The sequence below is a fragment of the Petromyzon marinus genome, chromosome 2 (assembly GCF_048934315.1).
Source record: "Petromyzon marinus isolate PM22_M1 ecotype Great Lakes invasive population chromosome 2, UKy_Petmar_22M1.pri1.0, whole genome shotgun sequence".
Taxonomy (NCBI): Eukaryota; Metazoa; Chordata; class Hyperoartia; order Petromyzontiformes; family Petromyzontidae; genus Petromyzon; species Petromyzon marinus.
In genome coordinates, this window is record NC_133668.1 from 3655906 (window position 1) to 3683217 (window position 27312).

At 45.0% G+C, this 27312-nt stretch overlaps 1 protein-coding gene across 2 annotated transcripts; it reads right to left on the reverse strand.

The window, feature by feature from the left end:
* Nucleotides 1–3904: 3904 nt before the first annotated feature.
* Nucleotides 3905–25733, reverse strand: LOC116949393 (dynein regulatory complex protein 11-like). Of its 2 annotated transcripts, XM_076069200.1 has the most exons (19): nucleotides 25624–25732; nucleotides 23699–24026; nucleotides 22909–23028; nucleotides 21972–22169; nucleotides 21260–21331; nucleotides 20784–20989; nucleotides 18368–18452; nucleotides 18022–18165; nucleotides 17388–17463; nucleotides 17015–17121; nucleotides 16404–16499; nucleotides 16137–16195; nucleotides 15050–15132; nucleotides 14023–14130; nucleotides 11494–11693; nucleotides 10905–10991; nucleotides 10601–10778; nucleotides 9591–9829; nucleotides 3905–6707 (listed from the first exon to the last, which is right to left on the reverse strand). In XM_076069200.1, exons 1-19 carry the CDS (start codon nucleotides 25632–25634, stop codon nucleotides 6555–6557), a joined length of 2550 nt encoding a protein of 849 aa, XP_075925315.1. In that variant the 5' UTR covers nucleotides 25635–25732; the 3' UTR covers nucleotides 3905–6554. The 2 variants fall into 2 exon arrangements, with proteins under 2 accessions (XP_075925315.1, XP_075925316.1); XM_076069201.1 differs by lacking the exon at nucleotides 14023–14130 and having other exon boundaries at nucleotides 25624–25733.
* Between the last annotated feature and the right edge of the window lie 1579 nt (nucleotides 25734–27312).

The following is a 27312-nucleotide window of genomic DNA, read 5'->3' on the forward strand; positions in this document are numbered from 1 at the left end:
GAGCAATGTTAAAATTACTTCTTCGGAGGCAAAGGAAGTGCGAGATTGCTCCTAATTTGTTACCAAACGCTGACACCTGTGCAGCAGTAGCATAGGAAAGTTTCAGCACGGGCCAGGGGTCAGATGAAGGGCAGCACTGTGAGGGGGGTCCTGGACCCCCCCCCCCACCCCTCCTCATCGCACCAATCGGACCAAACCGATTGCTGAGAAAAAAGCACCCACTGCGTGGACAGCGTTCCCGATGTACAAAAACGAATTCGTTATTGCGCGCGGACACAGTAGAGTGCGCGCTCGCGTTTAGCGAGCGCGACCGCTTGGCGCGTGAGTTTCTCCGAAAGAAACGTGGCTCTCATCCGCCACTCCGCCTTCTGTCCCTCGCTCAGGCTACTTTCCATCTCCTCGGCATTGCGCTAAGATGCCACTCTTGAACGCTTCCTCTCATCGTTCGGGGAGGGGGTCGCCTGCGACCCGTTCGAGTCAACGTCAACAACAACAACAGAACTCAACATCGGCCACGGTTATTCCACCGTTGGAGGAAGTCCCCTTCACACCGTCGACATCACGCGATGCCCTGAGATGGCGGAATCTCTCTCACGCAAAAGGATTCGCCATTATACAACAATTGCGATGCCAATCGAGACTTGAAGCTTTCGTGACTGCAGGAATTCATATTCTCTGGGTCTTTCGGTAAATACTCTTTGGTTCTATTGGGTAAAGTCACGTAGGTAAAAAATAAAATAATAAAAATCACGACGTTTCGGCCACAACACAAGCGGCTTTCATCAGGTGAAGGGACGAGACTGTCTGGAGGACAGCGTCCCTTCACCTGATGAAGGCCGCTTGTGTTGTGACCGAAACGTCGAGACTGTCTGGAGGACAGCGTCCCTTCACCTGATGAAGGCTGCTTGTGTTGTGGCCGAAACGTCGTGATTTTTGTTATTTTATTTTTTACCTACGTGACTTTACCCAATAGAACCAAAGAGTATGGATCCTTGCAGTCACGAAAGCTTTAAATCTAGAATCTTTCGGTAAAGTCACGTAGAACAAACTTTTTCTTTGTTACAAAAAAATTCGAGAGACGATTGCTTGTGTTGCGATCGAAACGTAGTTTTTGGTTCAAAAAAAAATATTTGTTTTACGTGACCCAAATAATATGAGTTGCAATGCGGATACGCAAAGCATTTAAATGTGACCGCGTCTCAGGACGCTCGACAACAACAAACAACAATGGGCATGTTTATTGTCTTATAGACAGAGGCAAGGAAGTGGACATCACGGATAGCCAGGGGCAGGGTGGGCAGCGGATGAGAATGAGCGACCTCCCACTGAACCAAGAGCCACTTGAACCCGCACCTTCATCACGGCGTCGCCGCTTGATGCCACAGGTGCAGGGTGTGGGCCCTGCTGCGCCTGGGCTGATGCGCGACCTCGCGAGTCGATTCGCGTCCTGCAGGGACCAGAGCGCGGCTCCAACGAGACGGCACCACACACGTGGAGCAGCAGCCGTGCCTCGCGTGTTTACTCACCCAGTGGCCAATCCCCCTTGCGCGTCTCAAACGTTGGGTGATACGTCGCCCATTATTTCATGCGCATTGATGAACGAACGGTTGTATATTGATATACTGTGCATGTAATCGTGGCTGTGTGAGAGTTGATGACATTCAACTGTGCTCGCAGACGGCCTACTTGCTGTACACCCCCCCCCCCACCCCGCTTGGCCACCTCTTCCGTGAACTTGCAACGACCATCACCCTTGGCTCTGCCGCTGCTGCATCTTGCACGGGACCCGAGAAACGTGGGGCAGGCGCTCGTTTTCCTTCCACTCGCCCGCGGAGGGCCCCCATGAGCTGCTTTGCGATCGCGACGACGGCCTTCTCAGCCACGCGCTCGCTTAGCCGCGAGCGCACCCGGGCGGAGAGAGAGGCACCCGCGGAGGCCGCTGCGTCGTGGACAACGACGCCGCCCAAGCCCTGGTGGCTCAGAGAAGGGGAGCGGCGGGCGCTGGGACTCCCCCTGGCCCGGGCCGTCGCCAGGTGTCTCTGCGAGCACGCCGAGCCTCTGGTGGAGGAACGCCGCCTCGCGGAGCGAATTTTTCAAGGAGGCAACTCGTCTTGGCGCGCCACCGCCATGGACGGAATGGATGAGCGAGCGTGCGAATGAGTGTGAGAGTGGGGTTCGGTCGAATGTTGAAATGAGTCGAGCGCAGTTAGCGATTCGCGGGGAGCCTAACGATGCTGCTGCTTTTTATTATCAGAGTTGTCCTTTATTTGTTTGCATTTTGACTGCTTGTGTTGTGGTTATTGCAAACATGATGCCTTGAATAAAGGTGTCAGTTTTTGTGCCAGTTCAAAGGGTAAAACCTATTCCTATATCTTGTTACTGGCAAAGGAGGTCTCATAATGTAAATGCTCACCCCGAGCCCTCAATACTCTGATAGTGCGCTGTTTGTGAGTTGTACGCCTTTTGGCGTCTTCTGGTCCAACACCAGTGGATACTAGGCTCTAAGAAAAGCTGTCTCGGGTGTGGACCAATCAAATTCAAGGACAGTGCATATTATTATCAGAGTTGTCTTTTTTGTTTGTATTTTGACTGCTTGTGTTGTGGTTATTGCAAACATGATGCTTGAATAAAGGTGTCAGTTTTTGTGCCAGTTAAAAGGGAAAAACCTATTCCTAGATGCTGCTGCTGCTGCTCGAACTATCCGCGCTCTCCGATCGGTGACGTCCCGAGCACGTCACAGGGCGGTTGGGGGATACACGACCGCTCACGTGGTCACGAGGCTGTGAACGCATGTCCTGAGCTGTCCACGTGCTCGTTTGACTATTCACCTCCGCAGCTGAGTGTCCCCAACGGCCGCGTGACGCGCTAGGGCCCGAACGGTGCGAAGAGGCTCGACTGCCTCCAAATGTGCAATAAGGGTGGATGTGGGTTTTTTTTTGTAGACGTTGACTCGAACTGGATGTAGGCGTCCCTTGCCATCGTTCTGGACTCGAAACAACAGTAGGACGCGTCGAGAGCGTCACATATGAGCCCAAGGCCGAGGAAGCGCAGGGTAGCTGTGGTTAGTGAGGAGCAGAAGGTGGAGTGGCGGGACGAGAGCCCGAGTGTCTTTTGAAGAAACTCACGCGGGAAGTGGCAGCAGCAGCAGCACGCGCAGAATTTCTTCCCCGCTCCAAACACGACATATGCTCAGTGCTGAGAGCGTCCGCGGGTCCCCGTCGCAAGAGGAGACAACACTGGCAGGAAGATGATGGGCAGGAAGATGATGGGCATGAGGCGGCGAGTGGCGCTAGAGAAGCGGAGACATTGAGTGGAGGCGCGAAGGGGAGAACTCGGAGCGAGGGATGCGCGATTCGCGCGGCGCTCACCCGACTCCCCGCGTAGCACCTCTCTCTCTCTCTCTTGGTCGCGGTCATCTGCCGTGCTGTGCTCGTGCGCAATTCAGCATACGTTGTTGCCCATGGGGAACGCCGTCGACTGGTCGAATTGGTGCCATGAGGTGGGGGCACTGGACCCCACCCCCCGTACTGTCCTTCACCTGACCCCTGACCCTGCTGAAATGGTACAGGTGGAGGTTTCCTATTCTGCTGCACAGGTGTCAGATATGAACGTTGATTTAAAAAAAGGTACATATTCTCACCCCTTCCTCTGCCTCCGAAGATGTTCATGTGTTATCTTTGCTCTCGTTTGCAGTGTACTTCCCAAATGTGGTTGCTTGGTTGTTATCAGGTAGCATCATAACAGCATTGGAGTGAGCAATTGTATGCTCACTCCACTGCTGTTAGAAGCACCTTCACGGGTTATGGGATTGGAAGAGATGGGACCCCCTCACCCCCCACTTTACTCCGTGAGTCACCAAACGGGACTTTGATTTGGTCGAGGTAAAGACACAACACACACTGGGTTACAGAGAATATGGTTACGTTTATGTCAACGTGTTTCTCAAACAGGGTAACATTTACAAGGCGCGGTAACGTCGGTTTGAACGTCGATATTCATTTCAGTTGCACAACTAAAGCGTGACATCTGTTGCTACGTTTGATGATCAATTCACGTGTGATTTTGGACCATTTATTGAATTAACTTTTGTGGTATATCCTCGATTTATAAGCAACGCATTAACTTATTTAATGTGTTGTCGAAATGACATGTTTTCTTTTGCAAAAAAAGTCAAACAGGCATAGCTACTGTATAAGCATACACAGCAATGTGGGTGATGGAGGTAGGTGGTCGGGGAAGTACACGATGGAGACTTCGATAGGAGCACACACACGCTTCAGCAAGATTGGTCGTGCTCTTGTCAAGATCCAGAAAGCAGGGAAGCCTTGGCTCAAGAACAGTGCCGGATTATCCTAATAGCAAAAGTAGCTACGCAAGCTAAGGGCCCGCATTTTCAAGGGCACCCGCGCTAAATGCTTTCAAGCCATCAATTCCGGTTTCAGTGATTCTGCACTTGCTCTATTACTATCAAGGCCGTAATTATAATATATATTGGGGGATGACACATCCCCCTCCCCACAATATTCAAATATGCTCAAAATGCCCCCCCCCCCAATATATTGCTATATTAAAAAATAATTGCTATGTTATGTAAATAAAAATAACAATTTGCTAAACCTTGGCCACAATATCTGGACTTGTCTTCATATAAATCAATGCATAGATTTCTGTTCATATGATTGTGGTTATGGTTGTACTTTATTAATCCCTAATCTCTGCCATTACGTACAATGAAACAATAAATCATAAAAAAGTAAAAACAAAGCAATGTAATACAATACACTATTAGACATTATTGTAAAAAAAAAAACTCCATCCCATGTGTTCGTGACATTTTTATATTATATGCAGGAAATTAGTTTTCAAATTTAGATATTTTTCTGGGTTGGGACCCCGAAACACCCTGGAAGATTTGATCCCCCCCAATGTTGACTCCATGGCTACGGCCTTGATTACTATAGTACTATACCGCCTTCAACTTTCATGAACGACTGGGTGTTTAAGGTTAGCGATTTGTCGTATTATCTGGCTGTATAGCAAATGGAAAATACAATTACTTTACTATGCAAGTCTTTAAAATGTTTTTAATATGTACGTGTTTTTTTTTATATTTAGGGCCCCTTTATAACATTTGCTACTTGCCCGCACTAGCTTAATCCGGCACTGCTCAAGAGCGATGTTGATTACCCTTTGAATAACCCATCCGATAATATTTACCAATTGTAATCTATGTGCAGACATTAACCCCCCTCTTCCCTCTGGCCTTCTTACCTGATTGGCTCACAAGTGACGACGTCAGATGTACCCCTCTAAGACCGAAGGAGGAGGATTTCTCCACAACTCTGTCCGCCTACTGATGCGAGCTATAATTACTGGCGAAACGTCGGACTCGAATTATACATTTAGTTGGTTTACTCTCCAACACACCGGTGTGCTGAACTAGTAACACAAAAACTGGCACGCTTTGTTGACGTAACAAACCTTACTAATTGGCTGTGTCAGGTGGTGGCGGGTTTAACGAAACATTCATATCTACGCCATCTGACTCGAAAAACCTCAATTATGGATCAAGGGCGATGGCACGCCGAACGATCCGTCCCGTACCGCTCAGCAAACAGGGGACGGGATGCGTACGGATGACACATTTACAGTCAAGAAGATGTCGGGATGCAGAGCAATGCTATATCTGCAATTACTAAAACCAACTCCAGTGGAAAATAACGTTCAACATTCGAGCCTTGCATAAGAGCCACCGGCTTTGTGTTGTTTGTGCAGCAGCTGCTGCTACAGGGGACCTTTGGAACGCCTACCCCATGTAAATATAACGACGTGAAATGCTGCTCATTTTTTGTAATTCAATAGTTTATTGACTCAGCAACAGAAGCAATCTGTACGGTGGGGAGCGCAGGGAGAGGGCGAAAGGGGAGGAGGGAGCGGTGACTATGTGACTGTCCATATATTATCATGCTTGTTGACACAGGAAAGCGGAAAACCTAGCCGAATCTTAACTCTGTTTCAGAGTCGTGCCAAGTTTCGCAACATGGGGGCGGTGTTGCGACGTGTAAACACGAACGAATACTTTTCCTGATATGTTTTCACAATTTGGAATGTTTGACCAAATACAAGTAACATTGCATGGGGTTTCGATGTTATGGGAGGAAATCCCAGAACCCGGAGGAAACCCCAAGCAGAATAGTGGCCGAACATAACGAACTCCGCACAGAGAGGCACCCAAGTCAGGAATTGAATCCAGAAACGTTTTTGCGATGAGGCACAACGGTTACCATTGCACCACTCCTTGGAGCGGCTGTTGGTGACGCAGGTGGAGGGGGTGTTGGTGACGCAGGTAGAGGGGGTGTTGGTGACGCAGGTGGAGGGGGTGTTGGGGACGCAGGTGGGGGGGTGTTGGTGACGCAGGTGGAGGGGGTGCTGTGAGTGTAGGTGGATCACATGTTGTGAGTGTAGGTGGATCACATGTTAGGAGTCGAAAAGGAGGTGTGAGCTACTCGCGAGATCTTTGCTTTGCTAATTCATTCCGATACATTCTGCAGATGTTACTTCTTCTTCTTCTTACCCTTTCCCTTTTTGCCTTTTTTACCCTTGCCCTTAGTCTTGCCCTTAGCCTTGCCTTTACCACCCGCCTCCTCCTCGTCCCCCTTGGCGAGCTTGGCCCTCTTCTTGCCGAGTGGTGTCTTCGCGTACCACGACTGTGGATGACAGAGGAACAACGCAGCAACGTGACGGTGTGTGTATCACTGCCGCACACGAGTGCGCGCAGTCAGACGCCACCTTTACTTTCGCTCCAGCATGTTGGGCCTTTTGCTCGGAACTGCGGGCAAAAGCGTCCAACTGGCACTCAGAAGAAGGTCGTGTCTCTGCGTTTACGTGGGTGTCGACTCAGCCGCCTATGAGTGCCTAGTGCGACGTGTCAACATCGTCAGTCGGGAAAGAAGAAGGAGAAGACACATGGGGAGACAAAGGTGGCCGAGCATGGTGCTTGGCCACCCACTCCGTCGTGTGCCATAACCGGGCTTCACACGTGAGCGCAAATAGTGCTTGCCCCAAAAGTCTGTTGAGGCTAGACAAAGGATATTCTCCTTTGTATATACACACACGTGAGGAGCGGTCGTATCGTGGTTAGCGAGCTGTGCTATACAGTGAGGGAAAAAAGTATTTGATCCCCTGCTGATTTTGTACGTTTGCCCACTGACAAAGAAATGATCAGTCTATAATTTTAATGGTAGGTTTATGTGAACAGTGAGAGAGAGAATAACAACAACAAATATCCAGAAAAATGCATGGCAAAAATGTTATAAATTGATTTGCATTTTAATGAGGGAAATAAGTATTTGACCGCCTCTCAATCAGAAAGATTTCTGGCTCCCAGGTGTCTTTTATACAGGTAACGAGCTGAGATTAGGAGCACACTCTTAAAGAGGAGCACACTCTTAAAGAGTGTGCTCCTAATCTCAGCTTATTACCTGTATGAAAGACACCTGTCCACATAAGCAATCAATCAATCAGATTCCAAACTCGCCACCATGGCCAACACCAAAGAGCTCTCCAAGGATGTCAGGGACAAGATTGTAGACCTACACAAGGCTGGAATGGGCTACAAGACCATTGCCAAGCAGCTTGGTGAGAAGGTGACAACAGTTGGTGCGATTATTCGCAAATGGAAGAAACACAAAAGAACTGTCAATCTCCCTCGGCATGGGGCTCCATGCAAGATCTCACCTCGTGGAGTTGCAATGATCATGAGAACGGTGAGGAATTAGCCCAGAACTACAAGGGAGGATCTTGTTAATGATCTTAAGGCAGCTGGGACCATAGTCACCAAGAAAACAACTGGTAACACACTACGCTGTGAAGGACTGAAATCCTGCAGCGCCCGCAAGGTCTACCTGCTCAAGAAAGCACATATACATGCCCGTCTGAAGTTTGCCAATGAACATCTGAATGATTCAGAGGACAACTGGGTGAAAGTGTTGTGGTCAGATGAGACCAAAATGAAGCTCTTTGGCATCAACTCAACTCGCCGTGTTTGGAGGAGGAGGAATGCTGCCTATGACCCCAAAAACACCATCCCCACCCTCAAACATGGAGGTGGAAACATTATGCTTTGGGGGTGTTTTTCTGCTAAGGGGACAGGACAACTTCAACGCATCAAAGGGACGATGGACGGAGCCATGCACCGTCAAATGTTGGGTGAGAACCTCCTTCCCTCAGCCAGCGCATTGAAAATGGGTCGTGGATGGGTATTCCAGCATGACAATGACCCAAAACACACGGCCAAGGCAACAAAGGAGTGGCTCAAGAAGAAGAACATTAAGGTCCTGGAGTGGCCTAGTCAGTCTCCAGACCTTAATCCCATAGAAAATCTGTGGAGGGAGCTGAAGGCTCGAGTTGCCAAACATCAGCCTCGAAACCTTAATGACTTTGGAGAAGATCTGCAAAGAGGAGTGGGACAAAATCCCTCCTGAAATGTGTGCAAACCTGGTGGCCAACTACAAGAAACGTCTGACCTCTGTGATTGCCAACAAGGGTTTTGCCACCAAGTACTAAGTCATGTTTTCCAGAGGGGACAAATACTTATTTCCCTCATTAAAATGCAAATCAATTTATACCATTTTTCACATGCGTTTTTCTGGATTATGTTGTTGTTAATCTGTCTCTCACTGTTCAAATAAACCTACCATTAAAATTATAGACTGATCATTTCTTTGTCAGTGGGCAAACGTACAAAATCAGCAGGGGATCAAATACTTTTTCCCTCACTGTAAACCCGGCGACCCATGTTCGATTCTTAATCATGGCCAACGCCGGTGACGACTATCTGAATCGGTCCCGGGCCTCTCCTCGGTCGACTCAGCCTCAGATGAGTACCTGGTGCGCCGCGTAAACATCGCCACTCCGGAGACAAAGGCGGCCGGGCGTGGTGCTGGCAACCCACCCCCTTGTGTACCGTACCGGCCTTCAAAGGTACTTCTCTCTAACGGCACTTGCCCCTACAGTCTGTTAAAGATAGACGGGGAATCACTTGTTTCAAGTGCATTCCTGACGATCTGCCACTGCTGAAGCAAATAGTTTAATTATTATTCTGTATGTGAGTCCTGTTCTGTTGTAATGTGTGCAATGTCATGGTGGTTGTTATGGTTACGAGTGTTACTTTGAATTTGTTGTTTCTATTCCTCGTTTTTCAATATTTGATCGAATCTTCTTCCTCACTCTAGATGCGCTATTTTGCAATGTTTCTCTTATCTTAATGTTCAGTTCAGTTAAATTTATAATTTATAGATAAGTAATATATTGTACCTTTTTAAATATTTGTTGACTTTTTTCATTGCTGCATTTATTCTATTACTTAAAAAAATTACGCGACCTGTTGCAAACGTGGTGTTTTTAATCTTACAGTTTTTCTGTTTCGCTGATGAAACCCGATTCAAGATGCTTCTCAGCTCACAGGGCAATTCTAAATAAACTGTTCAAACTTTTTCTCCTCCTCCTCCGTCTCCTAATGCAGGTCGGGGGAGGGGTGGGGGGCAGTGTTGAGTGCAAAGGGGGGGAGGGTCAAACGGAGATGTCATCACCTTGAAGGCTTCCTCCTCCTCCAGGAAGACGGGATCTATGCGCGACAGCGACCCAATGAATTCGCCCGCCGTCAGGGGCCGCTTGGCCAACTGCTGCACGCGCCGTTCGCTCAGCACAGCCTGCGCCGCCTGCACCATCTGCCCCTGCGTGTAGCCGTCGGTCACCTTGGCCAGAGAACTGAGGTCGAGCGACGGTGTCACCGCACCGCAGCTCGTCACGAGCAGATGGCGCCAGAGCACTGCGATGCAAACACGCGAGCGGGGCACGAGGCTTATGTGGTTGATGTTTTTTTGTTTTGTATTTCAACTGCATGATAACAAATGCAGTTTTCCATCCACTGAGTATGTTGCGTGTGTGCTGGGAGCGCTGGTGTAGCGGTTGGGGCGCTGCGAAGCCCGGGTTCGATTCCCGCTCACAGCCAACACCGGTGACGATTATCTGAACCGGTCATGGGTCTCCCCTAGGTCGACTCAGCCTCAGATGAGCACATGGTGTAGTGTGTAAACATTGGCACTGGGGAGACAAAGGTGGTCGAGTGTGGTGATGGCCACCCACCCTCTCTCGTGCCGTACCGGCCTTTATTGGTGCTCCGTTTACAGCACTCGCCCCAACAGTCTAAGGAGGCTATACGGGGGATCTTTGTCTTTGTGCTCAAATAAAAAAAGCCCCTTCCGTTGTGGTGCAGTGCTGATTAGTGTTAGTGGCTCTGAGCCAGTGGTGAAAATTCCGCGGTTATATGCTGGGGTCCACTACTTCAAACAATAAATACACAACTAAGCATTACTATATACCCTGAATGTGTTCCGAGTTCGTTTCTTTAAAAATTTTAAAACATCAAAAGCGAATTCTGTGTATGCATATCAGCTTCAAGCCACATGCTAAAACATTTTCGTTGGCTAAACGTTGAAAAAGGGAGCTTCCTACTAAGTGTGAGGATTGTTCTGGGTTAAACTAATATTATCACCGGGATGATTATTTTTTTTACAATCATCCAGCTTGCGTTTGATACCGAAGCGAGAGGCGTAGTCGGGGCGTGGGATGAGCACGATCTTCTGGTAAAGCTTGCAGAAGGACTTCTGGTCGGCCAGGAAGGGCTGACGGGACGTGCCCACCAGCATCACACGGTCCTCAGCTTTCAGGAGCTTCAGCATCTTGGGCAGATCTTTCTTGAGTCGCTTGGGTTCCAGCTGTCGGACAAAGATGAGAAGCCTTTGCGGTAAAACAACAACAAAATACGCACGAAAAACTACGCAAGTGTCGTGAATCTTGAAGCCCCCTCAGGAATCGAAACAGGATAGGGTGGCGACACTCACTTTCTTGTCATCTTTGGGAACTTTCTTGTAGAAAGTCTTCTCGGCATCTTCAATCAACACCACGGACGGTTGAAGCAAGCGTGCTACCTGCAAGAAGAAGAATTGAGTGCGGCGGGGTTGGAAAGTGCACTTGCAAGGTAACTAACCTGAACTGAGTGCATTTGCTCATGCGTCATTGTACATGATGTGAAATGCACAACCGGTGATAAACAGATCAAATGTATTGTTTAAATGTCCTACTCTCAGGCTAAATTCCAGGAATTCCAGGAATTTAGTCTGAGAGACTTACATTGAGGCCTTCTCAACCACTCATCACCACTCATCATTCAGCCAGCAAACTCTAACAATATCCAATGTGAAACCTATTTCCATTCTCAGTTTCTAACAGCACGTTTTGTAATGTATGCATGTTGGACTTCTTTCGCACGGTACGTAGACAACCGTGCTAATGTAGAATACACAAAAGCAACTTGTAACTTGCTGACCCACCCATCCTGGACATCTGTGAAAAAAAGAGCTTCATAGCTCATCGGATTCCTCCAGTCTAAATAAATCTTCTGATCATGAACTCATCACTTTAGGTACGCACCTTTAAAACCATGTGCATCAGCATTTGGAGGCCGCTCTTGCTGGGGTACTTGTCCACAATGGTCTTGGCAGATAGGTCAAACAAGTTGGCTCCAGTTTCGGTACAAATCGCATTTACCAGGGTGCGTTTGCCAACCCCGTTTGGACCCGTCAAGAGCATCGACTTCACAAGTGGTGCCTTCTCATGGACGGCCTGGGAGCCTGCACACAACACCCACCAAGCACAAGTTTCAGTACATCAGAATCAGAATACTTATACGGGAGGGGACCAGACGGTCAAAGACAACAGATCTCCCTTATCGCCTTAACAGACTTTTAGGGCAAGTGATGTAAGCGGAGCACCAACAAAGGCCGGCACGGTACAAGAGAGAGTGGCCAGCCATCACCACACCCGACTACCTTTGTCTCCCCAGTTGCGATGTTTACACACCGCACCAGGTACTCACCTGAGGCTGAGTCGACCTAGGCGAGGCCCAGGACCGGTTCAGATAATCGTCACTTGCGTTGGCCGTGATTAAGAATCTAATATGGGTTGGCAGGTTCATAGCACAGCTCATTTGAGGATGAGTTGATGCCCAGCACAGGTCCAGATAATCGTCACCGGCGTTGGCCGTGATTAGAAATCTAACATGGGTCGCCGGGTTCATAGCGCAGCTCATTTGAGGATGAGTTGATGCCCAGGACAGGTCCAGATAATCGTCGCCGGCGTTGGTCGTGAGCGGAAATCGAACTCGGGTCGCTGGGTTCGTAACGCAGTGCGCTAACCGCTGCACCGCCGCTCCCCACGAACAGCAGTGGAGCTTCCCAAATGGAAATGTATCGACAGACGAAGATGCCCCACTCAAGCTTATACTGCAGACTGTATTGGCACAGCGCCGTCAGCACTTGCTAAGACTGGCAAGGTGTTTAGCAAATGTCACGGCTGTCTTTGTCTCCTCAGTGCCAGTGTATTTTGGAATCTACATCGAGGGTTGATCGTGAAGCGATTTGTAACAATGACTGGAAAATGTTAACTACAATGCAGCAGCAGTCAAATTAAATCTCTCTAATTATTTTGGCCTTCTCCACTATGGGAGATGGGAATCAGAATGAGGTCAAACGTTTTATCATTTGTCCAAGTGTAGGCGATTTTTTTTTATCCCAGCCCAGTTTGTGAAGTGGAAATAAAAGAGTCCAAGGAAAACATCCTCAACGTTTCATATTTGGGCAGATTTTGAACAGAACCAGCCAAAACTTTGACTCACTTTGTGAAGAATATGTCACATTCGGAAAGTATACGTGTTAAATCTACCAAACTGTAAAATAGTAAAGAATTTAAACTTTTGATTTAAAGCTTTCGTGACTGCAGTAATTCATATTCTTAGCTCTTTCGGTAAAGTCACGTTGAAGGGAAACAATCAAATATATATGAAACAATAAAAATTCTCACGACGTTTCGACCATAACACAAACGGTCGTCATCAGGTGTGTCGGTTTGCATTAATTAATTTATTTTAAAACGGTGTATTTCTTTATAAAAAAACGTCAGCGCCACGCGCAGCGATTTATTTAGAAGAACTAGTCGATCTATGTTCTGAAAAGAGGAGGGGGGAGACGAAAAATTAATGTATGCTGTCTGAAAGCCACTGGAAGCGTGAACAATCAATTAAGACCTGAAATGGTTAATCAAATCTTTCCAATGTTTGCTAAGCCAGAATCCATCTTCAACCGAGAAGACGGATTCTGGCTTAGCAATCATTGGAAAGATTTGATTAAACATTTCAGGTCTTAATTGATTGTTCACGCTTACAGTGGCTTTCAGACAGCATACATTAATTTTTCGTCTCCCCCCTCCTCTTTTCAGAACATAGATGGACTCGTCCTTCTAAATAAACTGCCAAATCGCTGCGCGTGGCGCTGACGTTTTTTTATAAATAAAGAAATACACCGTTTAAAAATGAATAAATTAATGCAAACCGGCACATCTGATGACGACCGTTTATGTTATGGTCGAAACGTCGTGAGAATTTTTATTGTTTTATATATTTTATTATTTTATTGTTTCCCTTCAACGTGACTTTACCGAAAGAGCTAAGAATATAATTTAAACTTTAGTAATTGAGCCAATAACTACAACATTTATAGATGAACATAAATATGTTTTTCCTACCCATAAACACCTCAGGACCGTTTTCAAATATTTAACGCTAAAATCTTAAAATAAGATTTTTTTACATGACAAAAATACTACATGTGATGAAAAGTGAATACGTATAACATTTCATTCTTTCAGCAAAAAAAAAATCACCATTTTCCACAAATGCGCCCCAAAAACTGTTCAACTTTTTCTGAATAAACATTGTTGTTATTGACCCTGGAGGGCTGGTGGCCTGAAAGATTTAAAGTATTTTTTCAATGGATTTAACTCCTTGGCCATAATGGAAAAAAAATACACATTTTCTGTAAGAAAAAAAAGTGCAATTGTAGTTGCTGCTCTGCATCTACATCAGCAATACGAAAGAAGACGTCAAAGAAGACTAGTTTAAGAAACCTAGAGGCAGGATGGCGTAGAGTGCTACAAGCTGCCGGACGTCAGACAAGGAGGGCATGGGTTCGATGTCCGCTTGCCGCAGAGTGGATCCCAGGTAGCTGTATTCTCCTGCCGAGAAAGATCAACAGTCGTGGTAAGCCGAGCTTTCCCCGGTGAAATTAGACACGCGGCTATGAGAAACAAATTTTAACGCGTAGGCTTTCGGGACGAACGTTAAGTTTCTTAATTGATTTCGGGTTAAGATCGCGTGAGCGCAATGCCGATGTGTGTCGTAAACCCTCATCCACCTGGCACACCTGAATGAATAAAGTTGTAATTGCCACGGACAAATGTGCCAAGTTTTATGGCGTCAGCACACCGGTGTGTTGAAGAGCAATCGACAACACTGAAACAATTTGGTACGACGTTTCATTGGCGATTACAACCAGCATATATCAGAATTCAACCCTTGTAGAATTGAACACTGCAAGAGTGGTTGTAATTACCAGCGATACGTCATACCCAATTGTTAAATGTTGTGGATTGCTCTTAAGCATACTGGTGTACTGAAGCCATCAAAATTTGCGTGTTTGTTCACATGGCAACTTCATGTATTTTTGTCGGGTGGTAGAGAGTGTATGATACACATGGGCATTGTACTCATGAGATTCGACCCAAACATCAATCATGAATGTTTGCAGACAAATGTAATTGTTGCAAGTGAAAATTGAGTTAGATTAGAGTGCGGTTGGGGACTAGGACAACACACTCAACCACATGATAATTTGAGAAGAGAAAGTGAATATTAAAGACCCTTCATCATCCATAACACAGGCCTTTTGGGTTAGATCGCGTCAGTTTGGACACCTAAGTCAAATAGGATCAAATATCAATCTTTAATTTACTCATACATGAATCAGAAGTAAATATCTCCACATAAATGATGTGGCAGGTATGGTAGAAAATTTCGAAAATACCATTGCCTGTATTTTCTAGGTTCTTCTTGCGTTCATTGTCAACATAACTTAGCCAAATAATCAGTTCTTACCCACAAAGTCAGACAGCTGCACTTTGGGTGGGCGGATCAGAATTCCCTGCAAGACCAGCTCCTCAAACAACGACTCTATAGTCCTGCGACACACACACAGACGAGACGTTAACACGTGGGTGTTTTGGTTAAAAAGTTAAACAATGGAGGCATGTTGTGAACATAAGCGCACGCACAGTCTGCGTGTGTTAGAACAAACATGTGACCTGCAGGAAAAGTGGGCAAATTAATGAGAGTGGCATCCTCTTAATTGCTCGAGCCCACCCAATGCCATGGCATTAGCAGAGGCTTTCCACTAACCCGGACCACAACACATTCTTTATGCACAATGAAGGCCCTGTTGAAAGCGCTGTGAGACGCTCCGATGTATGGGGTGTTGTATGAAAACAACTAATCATTACTATTGTTATTTCTTTCCAGCTTGTCAAGTTTCCACATGTATACTGCAGTGACGTGCGGTGAGGTCAATGGCTGGGGAGGCACTGGCTAGTGTCAGAGCCAGATTCACACACTGAGGGGGGTGTGGCCTCACGGAGGGGGAGTGTCCTCACTGAGGGGGGCATGTTAGATACGTCCCCCTCAGTGAGGCAGATGTGATAGCTGCCTCCCCTGGTGCTTTTTCATTGCAGTTTCATGACGAGACCAGCGAGCCTAAATATCTTTATACACATACGTGAAATAAGTTACCTGGAGTATGGAAGGCGAGGACATGAAATGAAGGGTCAACAAACATTACATTGGTGACATACTGAGATAGTAACAGGCACGCGCTTATTGCCCGTGCTCCATCCAGTTACTGAGGGGTTGCGCAATCAGAGGGGAGGCTGAGCTCGTCACTGCCTCACCTCTCGTCTATTCCTGTATTTGCAGCGGAGCTCCGCAAATTCGGCGATTTTGACCATAAAAATGGTTGGAATCGTACAGAAATGACATTTATAACACAGATCAGTGGAAAAATCTTAATATTTATTTTATTTGATAATTCTTTTTTTTTTTACTTTTCATAACAGCTATTTTCATTGGAGTATGACAGGCGAGGCTCTGCCTCCTCTGCCTCCCCTGATCGCACGTCCCTGGTATAGAGCACCTGTCAGGTGTCAGGTCTTTTTCTTTCTTCTTCTTCTTACCGCCCTTTTTATTCTTTTTCTAAAGAAGAAAAAAATATGTATCTTGACAATGATTCCAAAGTGGATATTTACGTCTGCATTTTTAACGTAACACTTTTGCGATTGACGTTCATTAATCCGTGTACTCTTAAGAAGGGCCATTTGCCCTAAATATCACAGTGTTTATTTGACAAATGTGTGAATTGTTTTTAGTTGCAATAATTGATCCGCTTTGTTTGTAAATTTACCTTCTTTCCACCTTTCTTCTTTTTAACTTTTTTGCCACGGTCTTTTTCCACGACGAGTTTCAGGTTCCTGAGTTCTTCTCGCATCAACTCATCCACCTTGGGAACAACAAAAGTGAAAATCATCATCGCTTGATTAGAAAGCTGGCTCCAGAAGAGCTTGACTTACTTCGTACGACGATAGTTGTTTTAAAAAACTTTGGGGGTGGGGGGGATATAAATAGGATGCAAAATATTGTTACTGTTGTCATTCTGACTTTAAAAAAGGGTCTTTCCATGTTATACACATGTTATTTGCAAGAAACCTTACCGTGTAATTAGGATACTGAATTTTACCTTTGATTTTAAGGTAATAATTGGTTTCTCAGGTTATATTTCTGATTCCAAATACAGTATAGTATATATTTATGAATGTTAGGAATTTAAATGCAAATTAGTGGTTAACTCAGCAGGTCATCCCTCCGGGAACAATAAGTGTCACTGAGCGAAGTTCAACATCAGCTGTCTGATGGAGAGACTAATCAACAAAACCACAACCACTACCACAGAAATGTGGAATATTAACCATTGGTTGAGTGCTGTCAAGAGTGAAATATCAACAAGAATCTAAGTACCTGTTTTCTGATCTCGTTTTCAACCTTCTTCCTCATTTCCTCTTTTACCAGCTCTGCATTGAATTTTTGGCTGAAATTGTTGGATTCATCGCGGTTCTGCCAGACATCTGTGAACAAAACAAAACCGATTGGACACCCTCCCACAATGCGCGCATTCAAACAACATGTTTGAGTAAAGTCCTGTTGTGATTTAAAGCTCAGTTCCCAGGGAATGCCTCCAGCCTGAAAGGCTGGCACAGGGCTAGGAAATGTCTTTGCAAACAGTCACGTTGTAGAGATATTGCAGGAAGTGCTTCCCTCCCATTTTTTGAACTGCTAAAAAAACACACCCTCGGTGCTTTGCAATTGAAAGCATATGCACGCACTTACTTACCCGTGTACGTTTTGTGACCTTCAGAAATAGTCGGAAGGAAATTGGAGGGGGCCATTTTCCACCCTTCTTCCTCCTCCTTTATGAAGAAAAGAAAGATTTACAGGCCATTATGTCTAGCTCAAGCTGTTGTTGTTGTTGTTCAGCAAATGGCATGTCAAAGAACAATAAGAGGACTGTATGCAGCTGTCGTAAAGAATTGCCACGTGCACACAGAATTGCATACTTCGTAAAACGGCTTTAATCCAAGGCGATGTGTTATTTGTTAAGTAAATGTAATGATGCCAGTTTTTTTTTACAAATTTGGTGCTGTGATTATAAAATGAAATCTTACTCCTAAATACAATCCTTATTTTACGATGCTTACACCCACGTCCCTGTAATCTTAATCTGATACTGATAGTCACCGATATTGCAATGCGATCAGTGCTTATAAAAAGAGGTACATGAGGAGACATTTACAATCCGACCTACACATTGCAAAAGAGTGAATGATTGTAAGAAAAAAATGGAATGGGTCGTATTACATTTGGACTAAAAACATGCAACTTTCCCCCAACAAAGTATACATTACTCACTTAATTCACATCTATTGAGACAAATGTAATAGCGTTAACATATTACTGAAGCATCTTACCTCGTCTCCTGCTTTAGATTTCTTTCCTTTTTTCTTTCCTTTTCCCTTTTTCTCATTTTTCCCCTTTTTCCCTTTCTTCCCAGACTTCTTCTTATCCTTTTTATTCTGTTGCTCTGCTTCTTTGGCAGCAAGTTCTGCTGCTACCTGTGAAGCGGATGAAACATGAATAATATGACCGATGTTTTTCACTTTGCAAGCATAACAAAGAAGTCTAAATCGGCCCATATATCCCTGTACGGTTGGCTACGTACGGTGCGAAAGAAGTTCAACATTACGTACGCAATTAAATGTATATAATATTACGGGAAAAATAAAGTAAAATAAATAATTACGATATGAACCGTACCTCTTCTGGTGTCTTTTCAGCAAATATTAATGCAGATCCTCCATCCTCTTCATCGGGATATTCGGGAAACTTTCCAGTTGCATCCCTACAAACAACGAATGTAAATGGATTTGAATCCCAAGAACATTGAAGTATTTATGCTGAAATATCTTTGAAATGTTGCCGACTTACAAGGCTGCTGACTTTAAAGTCTTCTGTAAACGTCCATTCTATATTAATATTTGCAACCAAAATTCACAACCCAGATCTCAATCTACAACCTCCAAAACATATTTGCAGACATATACTTTGAACACGTGAAAAAATCGTAATAAAATCGCATTAATTTAAAACCACTGGAAGTAGTTAAAAACTATTTGAAGAATAATTATACATTATACTGTATACGATAGCTATCAAACGCAGTGCAATAAAATGTAACAATTCCCCTTGCATGTGAGACATAGAATCATTGACGGCTTTTGATTTAAAGCTTTCGTGTCTGCAGGGATTCATATTCTTGGTTCTTTCGGTAAAATCACGTAGAAGGGAAACAATAAAATGATAAAAATATAAAACAATACAATTCTCACGACGTTTCGACTGCAACACAAGCAATCATCATCAGGTGTGAAAAATTTATTGCTGTGGTTTTCACACCTGATGATGATTGCTTGTGTTGCAGTCGAAACGTCGTGAGAATTGTATTGTTTTATATTTTTATCATTTTATTGTTTCCCTTCTGCGTGACTTTACCGAAAGAACCAAGAATATACAATGCGGGAAAAAAGTATTTGATCCCCTGCTGATTTTGTACGTTTGCCCACTGACAAAGAAATGATCAGTCTATAATTTTAATGGTAGGTTTATTTGAACAGTGAGAGACAGAATAACAACAACAAAATCCAGAAGAACGCATGTCAAAAATGTTATAAATTGATTTGCATTTTAATGAGGGAAATAAGTATTTGACCCCCTCTGCAAAACATGACTTAGTACTTGGTAGAAAAATCCTTGTTGGGAATCACAGAGGTCAGACGTTTCTTGTAGTTGGCCACCAGGTTTGCACACATCTCAGGAGGGATTTTGTCCCACTCCTCTTTGCAGATCTTCTCCAAGTCATTAAGGCTTCGAGGCTGACGTTTGGCAACTCGAACCTTCAGCTCCCTCCACAGATTTTCTATGGGATTGAGGTCTGGAGACTGGCTAGGCCACTCCAGGACCTTAATGTGCTTCTTCTTGAGCCACTCCTTTGTTGCCTTGGCTGTGTGTTTTGGGTCATTGTCATGCTGGAATACCCATCCACGACCCATTTTCAATGCCCTGGCTGAGGGAAGGAGGTTCTCACCCAAGATTTGATGGTACATGGCCCCGCCCATCGTCCCTTTGATGCGGTGAAGTTGTTCTGTCCCCTTAGCAGAAAAACACCCTCAAAGCATAATGTTTCCACCTCCATGTTTGACAGTGGGGATGGTGTTCTTGGGGTCATAGGCAGCATTCCTCCTCCTCAAAACACGGCGAGTTGAGTTGATGCCAAAGAGCTTCATTTTGGTCTCATCTGACCACAACACTTTCACCCAGTTGTCCTCTGAATCATTCAGATGTTCATTGGCAAACTTCAGACGGGCATGTATATGTGCTTTCTTGAGTAGGGGGACCTTGCGGGCGCTGCAGGATTTCAGTCCTTCACGGCGTAGTGTGTTACCAATTGTTTTCTTGGTGACTATGGTCCCAGCTGCCTTGAGATCATTGACAAGATCCTCCCGTGTAGTTCTGGGCTGATTCCTCACCGTTCTCATGATCATTACAACTCCACGAAGTGAGATCTTGCATGGAGCCCCAGGCCGAGGGAGATTGACCGTTCTTTTGTGTTTCTTCCATTTGCGAATAAACGCACCAACGGTTGTCACCTTCTCACCAAGCTGCTTGGCAATGGTCTTGTAGCCCATTCCAGCCTTGCGTAGGTCTACAATCTTGTCCCTGACATCCTTGGAGAGCTCTTTGGTCTTGGCCATGGTGGAGAGTTTGGTATCTGATTGATTGATTGCTTCTGTGGACAGGTGTCTTATACAGGTAACAAGCTGAGATTAGGAGCACTCCCTTTAAGAGTGTGCTTCTAATCTCAGCTCGTTACCTGTATGAAAGACACCTGGGAGCCAGACATCTTTCTGATTGAGAGGGGGTCAAATACTTATTTCCCTCATTAAAATGCTAATCAATTTATAACATTTTTGACATGCGTTTTTCTGGATTTTGTTGTTGTTATTCTCTCGCACTGTTCAAATAAACCTACCATTAAAATGATAGACTTATCATTGCTTTGTCAGTGGGCAATCGTACAAAATCAGCAGGGGATCAAATACTTTTTTTCCTCACTGTACATTGACTGCTTGTTGAATTGAAGGCCCTTGGCATGCCACACATTGCGTGAACGTACCTACACTCTATGAACCACTGCCGAATCTGCTCCTGCATGGCTTCCTTCATATCGGGCCCCTCCACCTCAAGCAGCTTCTGCTTGATGGACACAATGCCCTGCTGGTATTCTGTCTCGTGTTCGTCCTGAGTCAGCCGCCGCAGTGACTCCACTTTCTCGGCATTCACTTGGGCCAGGCTTTTCTTCGGCAGATTTGAAGGCAATGTCTGACGGTCAAAGCACACGGGCGCGCTCGTATCATATCCCGCGTCTTTTACGTACATAATTGCACGGAATGTCGTGAAGCGCACAGGGAATTTTGAGGGTTAGTTATCTCAAAGAAATTTGTCGTGTTAGTTGCCTCAACCTAGATCGCGCATTTTACAATCATTTTCCTGGCATAATGACTGGCAAAGTAAACTATTTTGTTTTGGTATTGAACTATGATAAATAGATGATTGTCTTAAATTGATATTCATATCAAACGGGGAGCTCACCATTCCGAGAAAAATCATTTCTTCCTCTCTTTCTCGCTTTGTTCGTCTCCTCTGCATGAAACCTTTCCACATCTGCACAGCAACACAAATCATAAGTTACTCATTGGGTAACTCACCATTCCGAGAAAAATCATTTCTTCCTCTCTTTCTCGCTTTGTTCGTCTCCTCTGCATGAAACCTTTCCACATCTGCACAGCAACACAAATCATAAGTTACTCATTGGGTTTTTCGGTAAAGTCACGTATGTAGAAATACCATAAAATTACATTAAAATAAATCAATCACGACGTTGCGACCGCAACACAAGCGATCTTCATCAGGTGTAAAAATACCTCCGTGATTTGTAAAATACCTCCGTGATTTGTTTTTTACACCTGATGAAGATCGCTTGTGTTGCGGTCGAAACGTCGTGATTGATTTATTTTAATATAATTTTATGGTATTTCTACATACGTGACTTTACCGAAAAAAACAATGAGTAATTTTTGCAGTCACGAAAGCTTTAATTCTATACAAATCATAAGCATTAACATTTAAAAAACCAATCACCTTAACATGACACCATGTCGATGTAAAGCCATCGTGTCTAAAACTAAAATGAATTTCCAGAAGCTTTATGATGAATGGAAATAAGTAATTTGTGTCGTGGGTGCTTGGAAAAAAAACTATGATAATAGGTATTCGATGAAAACCGCAGCAAAAAAATCCTTACCTTCTGAATGATCACAGCTGCTACAGTGATATCCATGGTAACAGCTCCACGCTCCTTGGCTTTGCGTTCCCGCTCCTCCTCCATCCTGATTTCCTGCATGAACTTGGCACGCAGCCTGCCCTGGCGAGCTCTCTCCGTCACCTGGACAATTCTCACCGCCTCCTCCAGGGACATCGGCTTCTCATCTTTAACCTGCTTCTGTTCACAAAATAAACAATACAGCAAGTCTGGCTCTCTCGTTCAAAGAGTTGACTCACAAATTAAGAAAACTTCTGAGTATAAATCTGTTGGTGGTCGATTCAGCTTATCATCGCTGTGTGATTGATGTCATTCAAACCGCTTCGTAAGATGCCAACATTTATTGCACTGTGGAAAGACTGGTAACTGCGTAGGAATTCTTACAAATATCGCAGTTTATCATTTGACTTGCATGATGATTTTTGTTCATACTCTCACTGTGCAGCAAGGATCTTGACATTGTGCCCAACTGGCCAATAAAGGCCAGTTGGCCGAAATATCAAGATCGTGTCATATATTTTGCTTGCTGTTATAAATTAGATATAAAAATCCATTGTACAGTACTGTATTTCAATACACATGTTGTTCCTCAGAAGTCAGGTTGCTACGAAGTGTGCTATATTATCCACCTTTGTGTGGCCCTTAAAATGTATAAAAAACAATTCTCATGACCACGTGATAATGTGGGATGTCTTCGCTAAATTTGCCAAAAGGATGTTTCAGTAAAGCTCGACATTCCTCACTAAAATGGAGAAAGTATACAGTACCTTAAAAATATACAATGTACCCCAATGACACACTCAATATAAAAGCAAATAATGGAATAAACATTTATTGCTATATTTGGTAAAATCCGAACTTTTTTTAAATATGATATGCTGTATTCAGGAGATATATCTGAAGTTGGGACTGGAGGTACCTTTTCTATATCTTCCATTCCCATCTTTTCCAGCACCGTTTCAAGAAGCTTTTCCCGCTCCTTGATGATTTTTAAACGATCATTGATAAAATACTTGGGAACAGGAATCTCCAGGTCTTGCTGCAAAACGAAAATACAAATATTAATGTATTCGATTAAAACTTTACAAAAGTGTATTTGCAACTAGCTAAGTAAACCTACAAAAGATGTGGCGATTAATCAGTATGGTAAATGAAGAATGGGGCGTCATTTGGAGTAAGATGAGTTCACACCGGCCAATGTGGCTACAATCCTTCTGACGGCTACCATTACATTCTTGCATATGGCAATATGTTAAGGAGCTAAGTGCCAATGTCGAGAGTGTGTGCAGTATTGCCATTCCTCCATCTGGAGATGACACCCGCAGATGGATTCATAGCACACTATGTATTCCGATGGAGCTGTGAACATTCAAATTTGGATCGAAAACTAATTTCTTCAGAACTGCTTATTGTGTTTAGTGTTGTTCTCCTTCCCCCTTACCTCCGATTAGCACGGTCGTCTACGTACGGCGTGAAAGAAGTTCAACATACATATACACATACTCAAGCCCCCTTTAACTTCACGCACATACATTCCCTGACTGCATCCGCTTGCTCCATGGAATGCGTTTCTTTGCACATGGCCTCATTTCAGCAGTGTGCAAAGAGCACCGGGTCCGCTGTCTCCTTCGTGCAATGGGGGCGGCAGGCTTTTGGGTGAACGTGTGCCTCGGTTGGGTGTTTTGTTTGTTTGCTTTTGGGGTACTCACAGGCGTGAGCTTGAAGTCCTGTAGCACGTCGTCCACGTAGTGAAACTCGGAGCACTCGAGGGCCACCATCTCCTGCTTGAGCTCCAGCAGTCGGCCCATGACGCCGTCCAGCAGGTGACGCAGGACGCGCCGCTTCTGAGGCTGCACCACCTGGTCGTGGGAGGCCTCCAGGCCCCGGGTGATGCCCAGGTAGCGCACGTAGAGCGTGGCCAGCACCTGGAAGGCGGCCAGGCGGTCCTTCTCGGGCCGTGGAGGCTCTGGTGGCAGCTCCTGGCCAAAGAGGTGAGCTATCCCGGCATTGGCCTCCGCCCACAGCGCGTTGTATGTGCTGCATGCAAGAACATAGCTCACATGTTCATTTCAGCAATTAGTCTTCACGAGTCACCTTCACGCTCACCTGTGTGACACTGACTCACCTGTGAGCCTCTAAAGGACACTCTCACATCTGTGAGATTCCCTCTCACCTGTCAGTTTCACTCGCATGTGAGTCCCTCTCGTCTGTGAGTCTCTCTCAACTGATCCTCTCTCACCTGTGAGATTCTCTTTCATTATCTGCGAGTCCCTCTCACCTATGAGGCCATCTGTGCGAGTCCCGCTCACCTGTGGGATTCCCTCTCGCCTGTGTGAGTCTCTCTCACCTGCGAGTCCCTCTCACCTGTGGGATTCCTTCTCGCCTGTGAGTCCCTCTCACCTGTGAGATTCCCTCTCACCTGTGGGATTCCCTTTCACCTGTGAGTCCCTCTCATCTGTGTGAGTCCCTCTAACCTGTGAGATTCCCCTCGCCTGTGAGTCTCTCTCACCTGTGTGAGTCTCTCTCACCTGTGAGTCTCTCTCGCCTGTGAGATTCCTCTCACCTGTGTGAGTCTCTCTCACCTGTGTGAGTCTCTCTCACCTGCGAGATTCCCGCTCACCTGTGTGGGCCTCTCTCACCTGTGCGATTCCCTCTGACCTGTGAGTCACTCTCACCTGTGTGAGTCTCTCTCACCTGTGAGTCCCTCTAACCTGTGTGAGTCTCTCTCCCCTGTGTGAGTCTCTCTCACCTGTGTGAGTCTCTCTGACCTGTGAGTCTCTCTCACCTGTGAGTCTCTCTAACCGGTGTGAGTCTTATTCTTAGCTCTTTCGGTAAAGTCACGTGACTTTACCGAAAGAGCTAAGAATATGAATGACTGCAGTCACGAAAGCTTTAAATCAAAAAATCTGTGTGAGTCTCTCTAACCTGTGTGAGGGTCTCTCCCCTGTGTGAGTCTCTCTCACCTGTGTGAGTCTCTCTCACCTGTGAGATTCTCTGTAACCTGTGTGAGTCTCTCTCACCTGTGAGCAACTCTAACCTGTGTGAGTCTCTCTCACCTGTGTGAGTCTCTCTCACCTGTGTGAGTCCCTCTAACCTGTGTGAGTCTCTTTCCCCTGTGAGTCTCTCTAACCTGTGTGAGTCTCTCTCACCTGTGAGTCTCTCTCACCTGTGAGTCCCTCTAACCTGTGTGAGTCTGTCTAACCTGTGAGATTCTTTCTCACCTGTGTGAGTCTCTCTCACCTGTGTGAGTCTCTCTCACCTGTGAGAGTCGCTCTCACCTGTGTGATTCTCTCTCACCTGTGTGAGTCACTCTCACCTGTGTGAGTCTCTCTCCCCTGTGTGAGTCTCTCTCACCTCTGTGAGTCTCTCTCACCTGTGTGAGTCTCTCCCCCCTGTGTGAGTCTCTCTCACCTGTGTGAGTCCCTCTAACCTGTGCGAGTCTCACCTGTGTGAGTCTCTCTCACCTGTGTGAGTCTCTCTCACCTGTGTGAGTTCTCTCTCATCTGTGTGAGTCTCTCTCACCTGTGCGAGTCTCTCTAACCTGTGAGATTCTCTCTCACCTGTGAGTCTCTCTCACCTGTGTGAGTCTCTCTAACCTGTGTGAGTCTCTCTCACCTGTGTGAGTCTCCCTCACCTGTGAGCCATTGCTGGCTGCAGAGGCCCTCAGGCCCAGCGGAGTGGACGCCGCTCTGGGTTTGTTGTGGCCGCTGTCTTAGCAACGCCTTCTTGGCAACGCGAGGGACCGCGGTGAACTCGCAGCGACAGCCTCAGCGATCACAGTAACAGCGCAATTTTTTAATATAACCTCAACATTTAATCCATAGTTTACAGAAATATCTTGCGCACAAAAAACAATATTATTACCCTATGATATCTATATAAAGACCTTAATCTGTACGCCTGTTAAAAAAAACCGCTTTGGTTCTTCCCGACATGGTAGAAAGCTGACATTTGATTCATAAGGTAGCTTTTGGGACACACAACAGGATGAAATCTGAAAATAAAACCAAGATTTTTTTCAATTTTAAAGCCCCCCAATTCTCGCTTTTTAAGAGCCCCATAAACATGTTTGTGCGTGGTGTCATTCAGACAGCGTTCAAAATATAGGATTGCGCTTTTTGTTAGTTTGATAAGACATCAAATTAAAGTAAAGCGATAACCATCGTTGTATCTTATTGTTTTTGAGATAATTCCGATTCAAGGCGTTTCCTCTCATAGACTATTAAGTTAATTCATCGTTGTTATTTCTAATAAAACAAAAGAACGGAATCTTTCAATTGAGCGGTTTCCAATGGGTACGTATATTTAAATAATAAGTTGAATCAAATCGTCAACCATTTTTGGGGTTTTTTTGGTGGAAAAATTTTACATTTTGGAGTAGTTGTTCGTGTCTCTGATCGTAGATAAATAAGAATTGTCAAAGAATCATATCAGCTTCTTGGTTCTTTCGGTAAAGTCACGTAGAAAGGAAATAATAAAATAATATAAATAAAACATAATACAATGACATTATCACGACGTTTCGGCCACAACACAAGTCGCCTTCCTCAGGTGAAGAAACAGAACTGTCGGAAAGACAGCGCTCCGACAGTTCTGTTTCTTCACCTGAGGAAGGCTACTTGTGTTGTGGCCGAAACGTCGTGATAATTTTATTTTATTATGTTTTATTTTATTATTTTATTATTTCCCTTCTACGTGACTTTACCGAAAGAATCAAGAAGATGAATCCCTGCAGTCACGAAAGCTTTAAATCGAAATTTTGAATCATATCAGGTTAATGATTATATCCATTGAAAACGTTTGCCTGGCGAAGGCAGGCTTTATGAATTGGTATAAAATAACCACGCTATTTAATTTCACATTTTTATTGCTTTCAAGTTGCATATTGTATAATGTATTGTCCTGCCTCCCAGCTATAACTGTACGAACTCATCATTGGGAGCCATAGTCAATCCACTGCTGGATGAATTCCTAATGATCACAGGTCGTACTCTATCGTTTAAACAAGCATGCTGATATGCACGGATATCGAGCCTTCATTGATACTAATTCGCATAATACTAAGTGTTCAAAGTTATGTCTTTGTAAAAAAAACACATTTTTTTAGTGTTTTCCTCCCGTGCAGTGCATTACATTCAATGGAAAACTGTCCATTGTAGTTTAATACAAGCGGCCACATTTGACACGTTCCTTGATGATGCTGCTTTAACGCCAGTGGTTTACACAAGCGCAATTAACAAATTGAACACAGTCTTCAACAAAACTGTGGCCTTAAAAGAAAATATATATTCGGCAACGTTTTGGGAAATAGCCCTTTTTCGTA

Bases quoted from the DNA above. Each gene is read 5' to 3' on its own strand.
- LOC116949393 (XM_076069200.1), bottom strand. The intron at 23,029-23,698 runs GTGAGTACCCCA...TTCGTTTTGCAG, and splicing joins AGGACTTCAAGCTCACGCCT to CAAGACCTGGAGATTCCTGT. The intron at 18,166-18,367 runs GTACGGTTCATA...TCCGCTTCACAG, and splicing joins CTGAAAAGACACCAGAAGAG to GTAGCAGCAGAACTTGCTGC.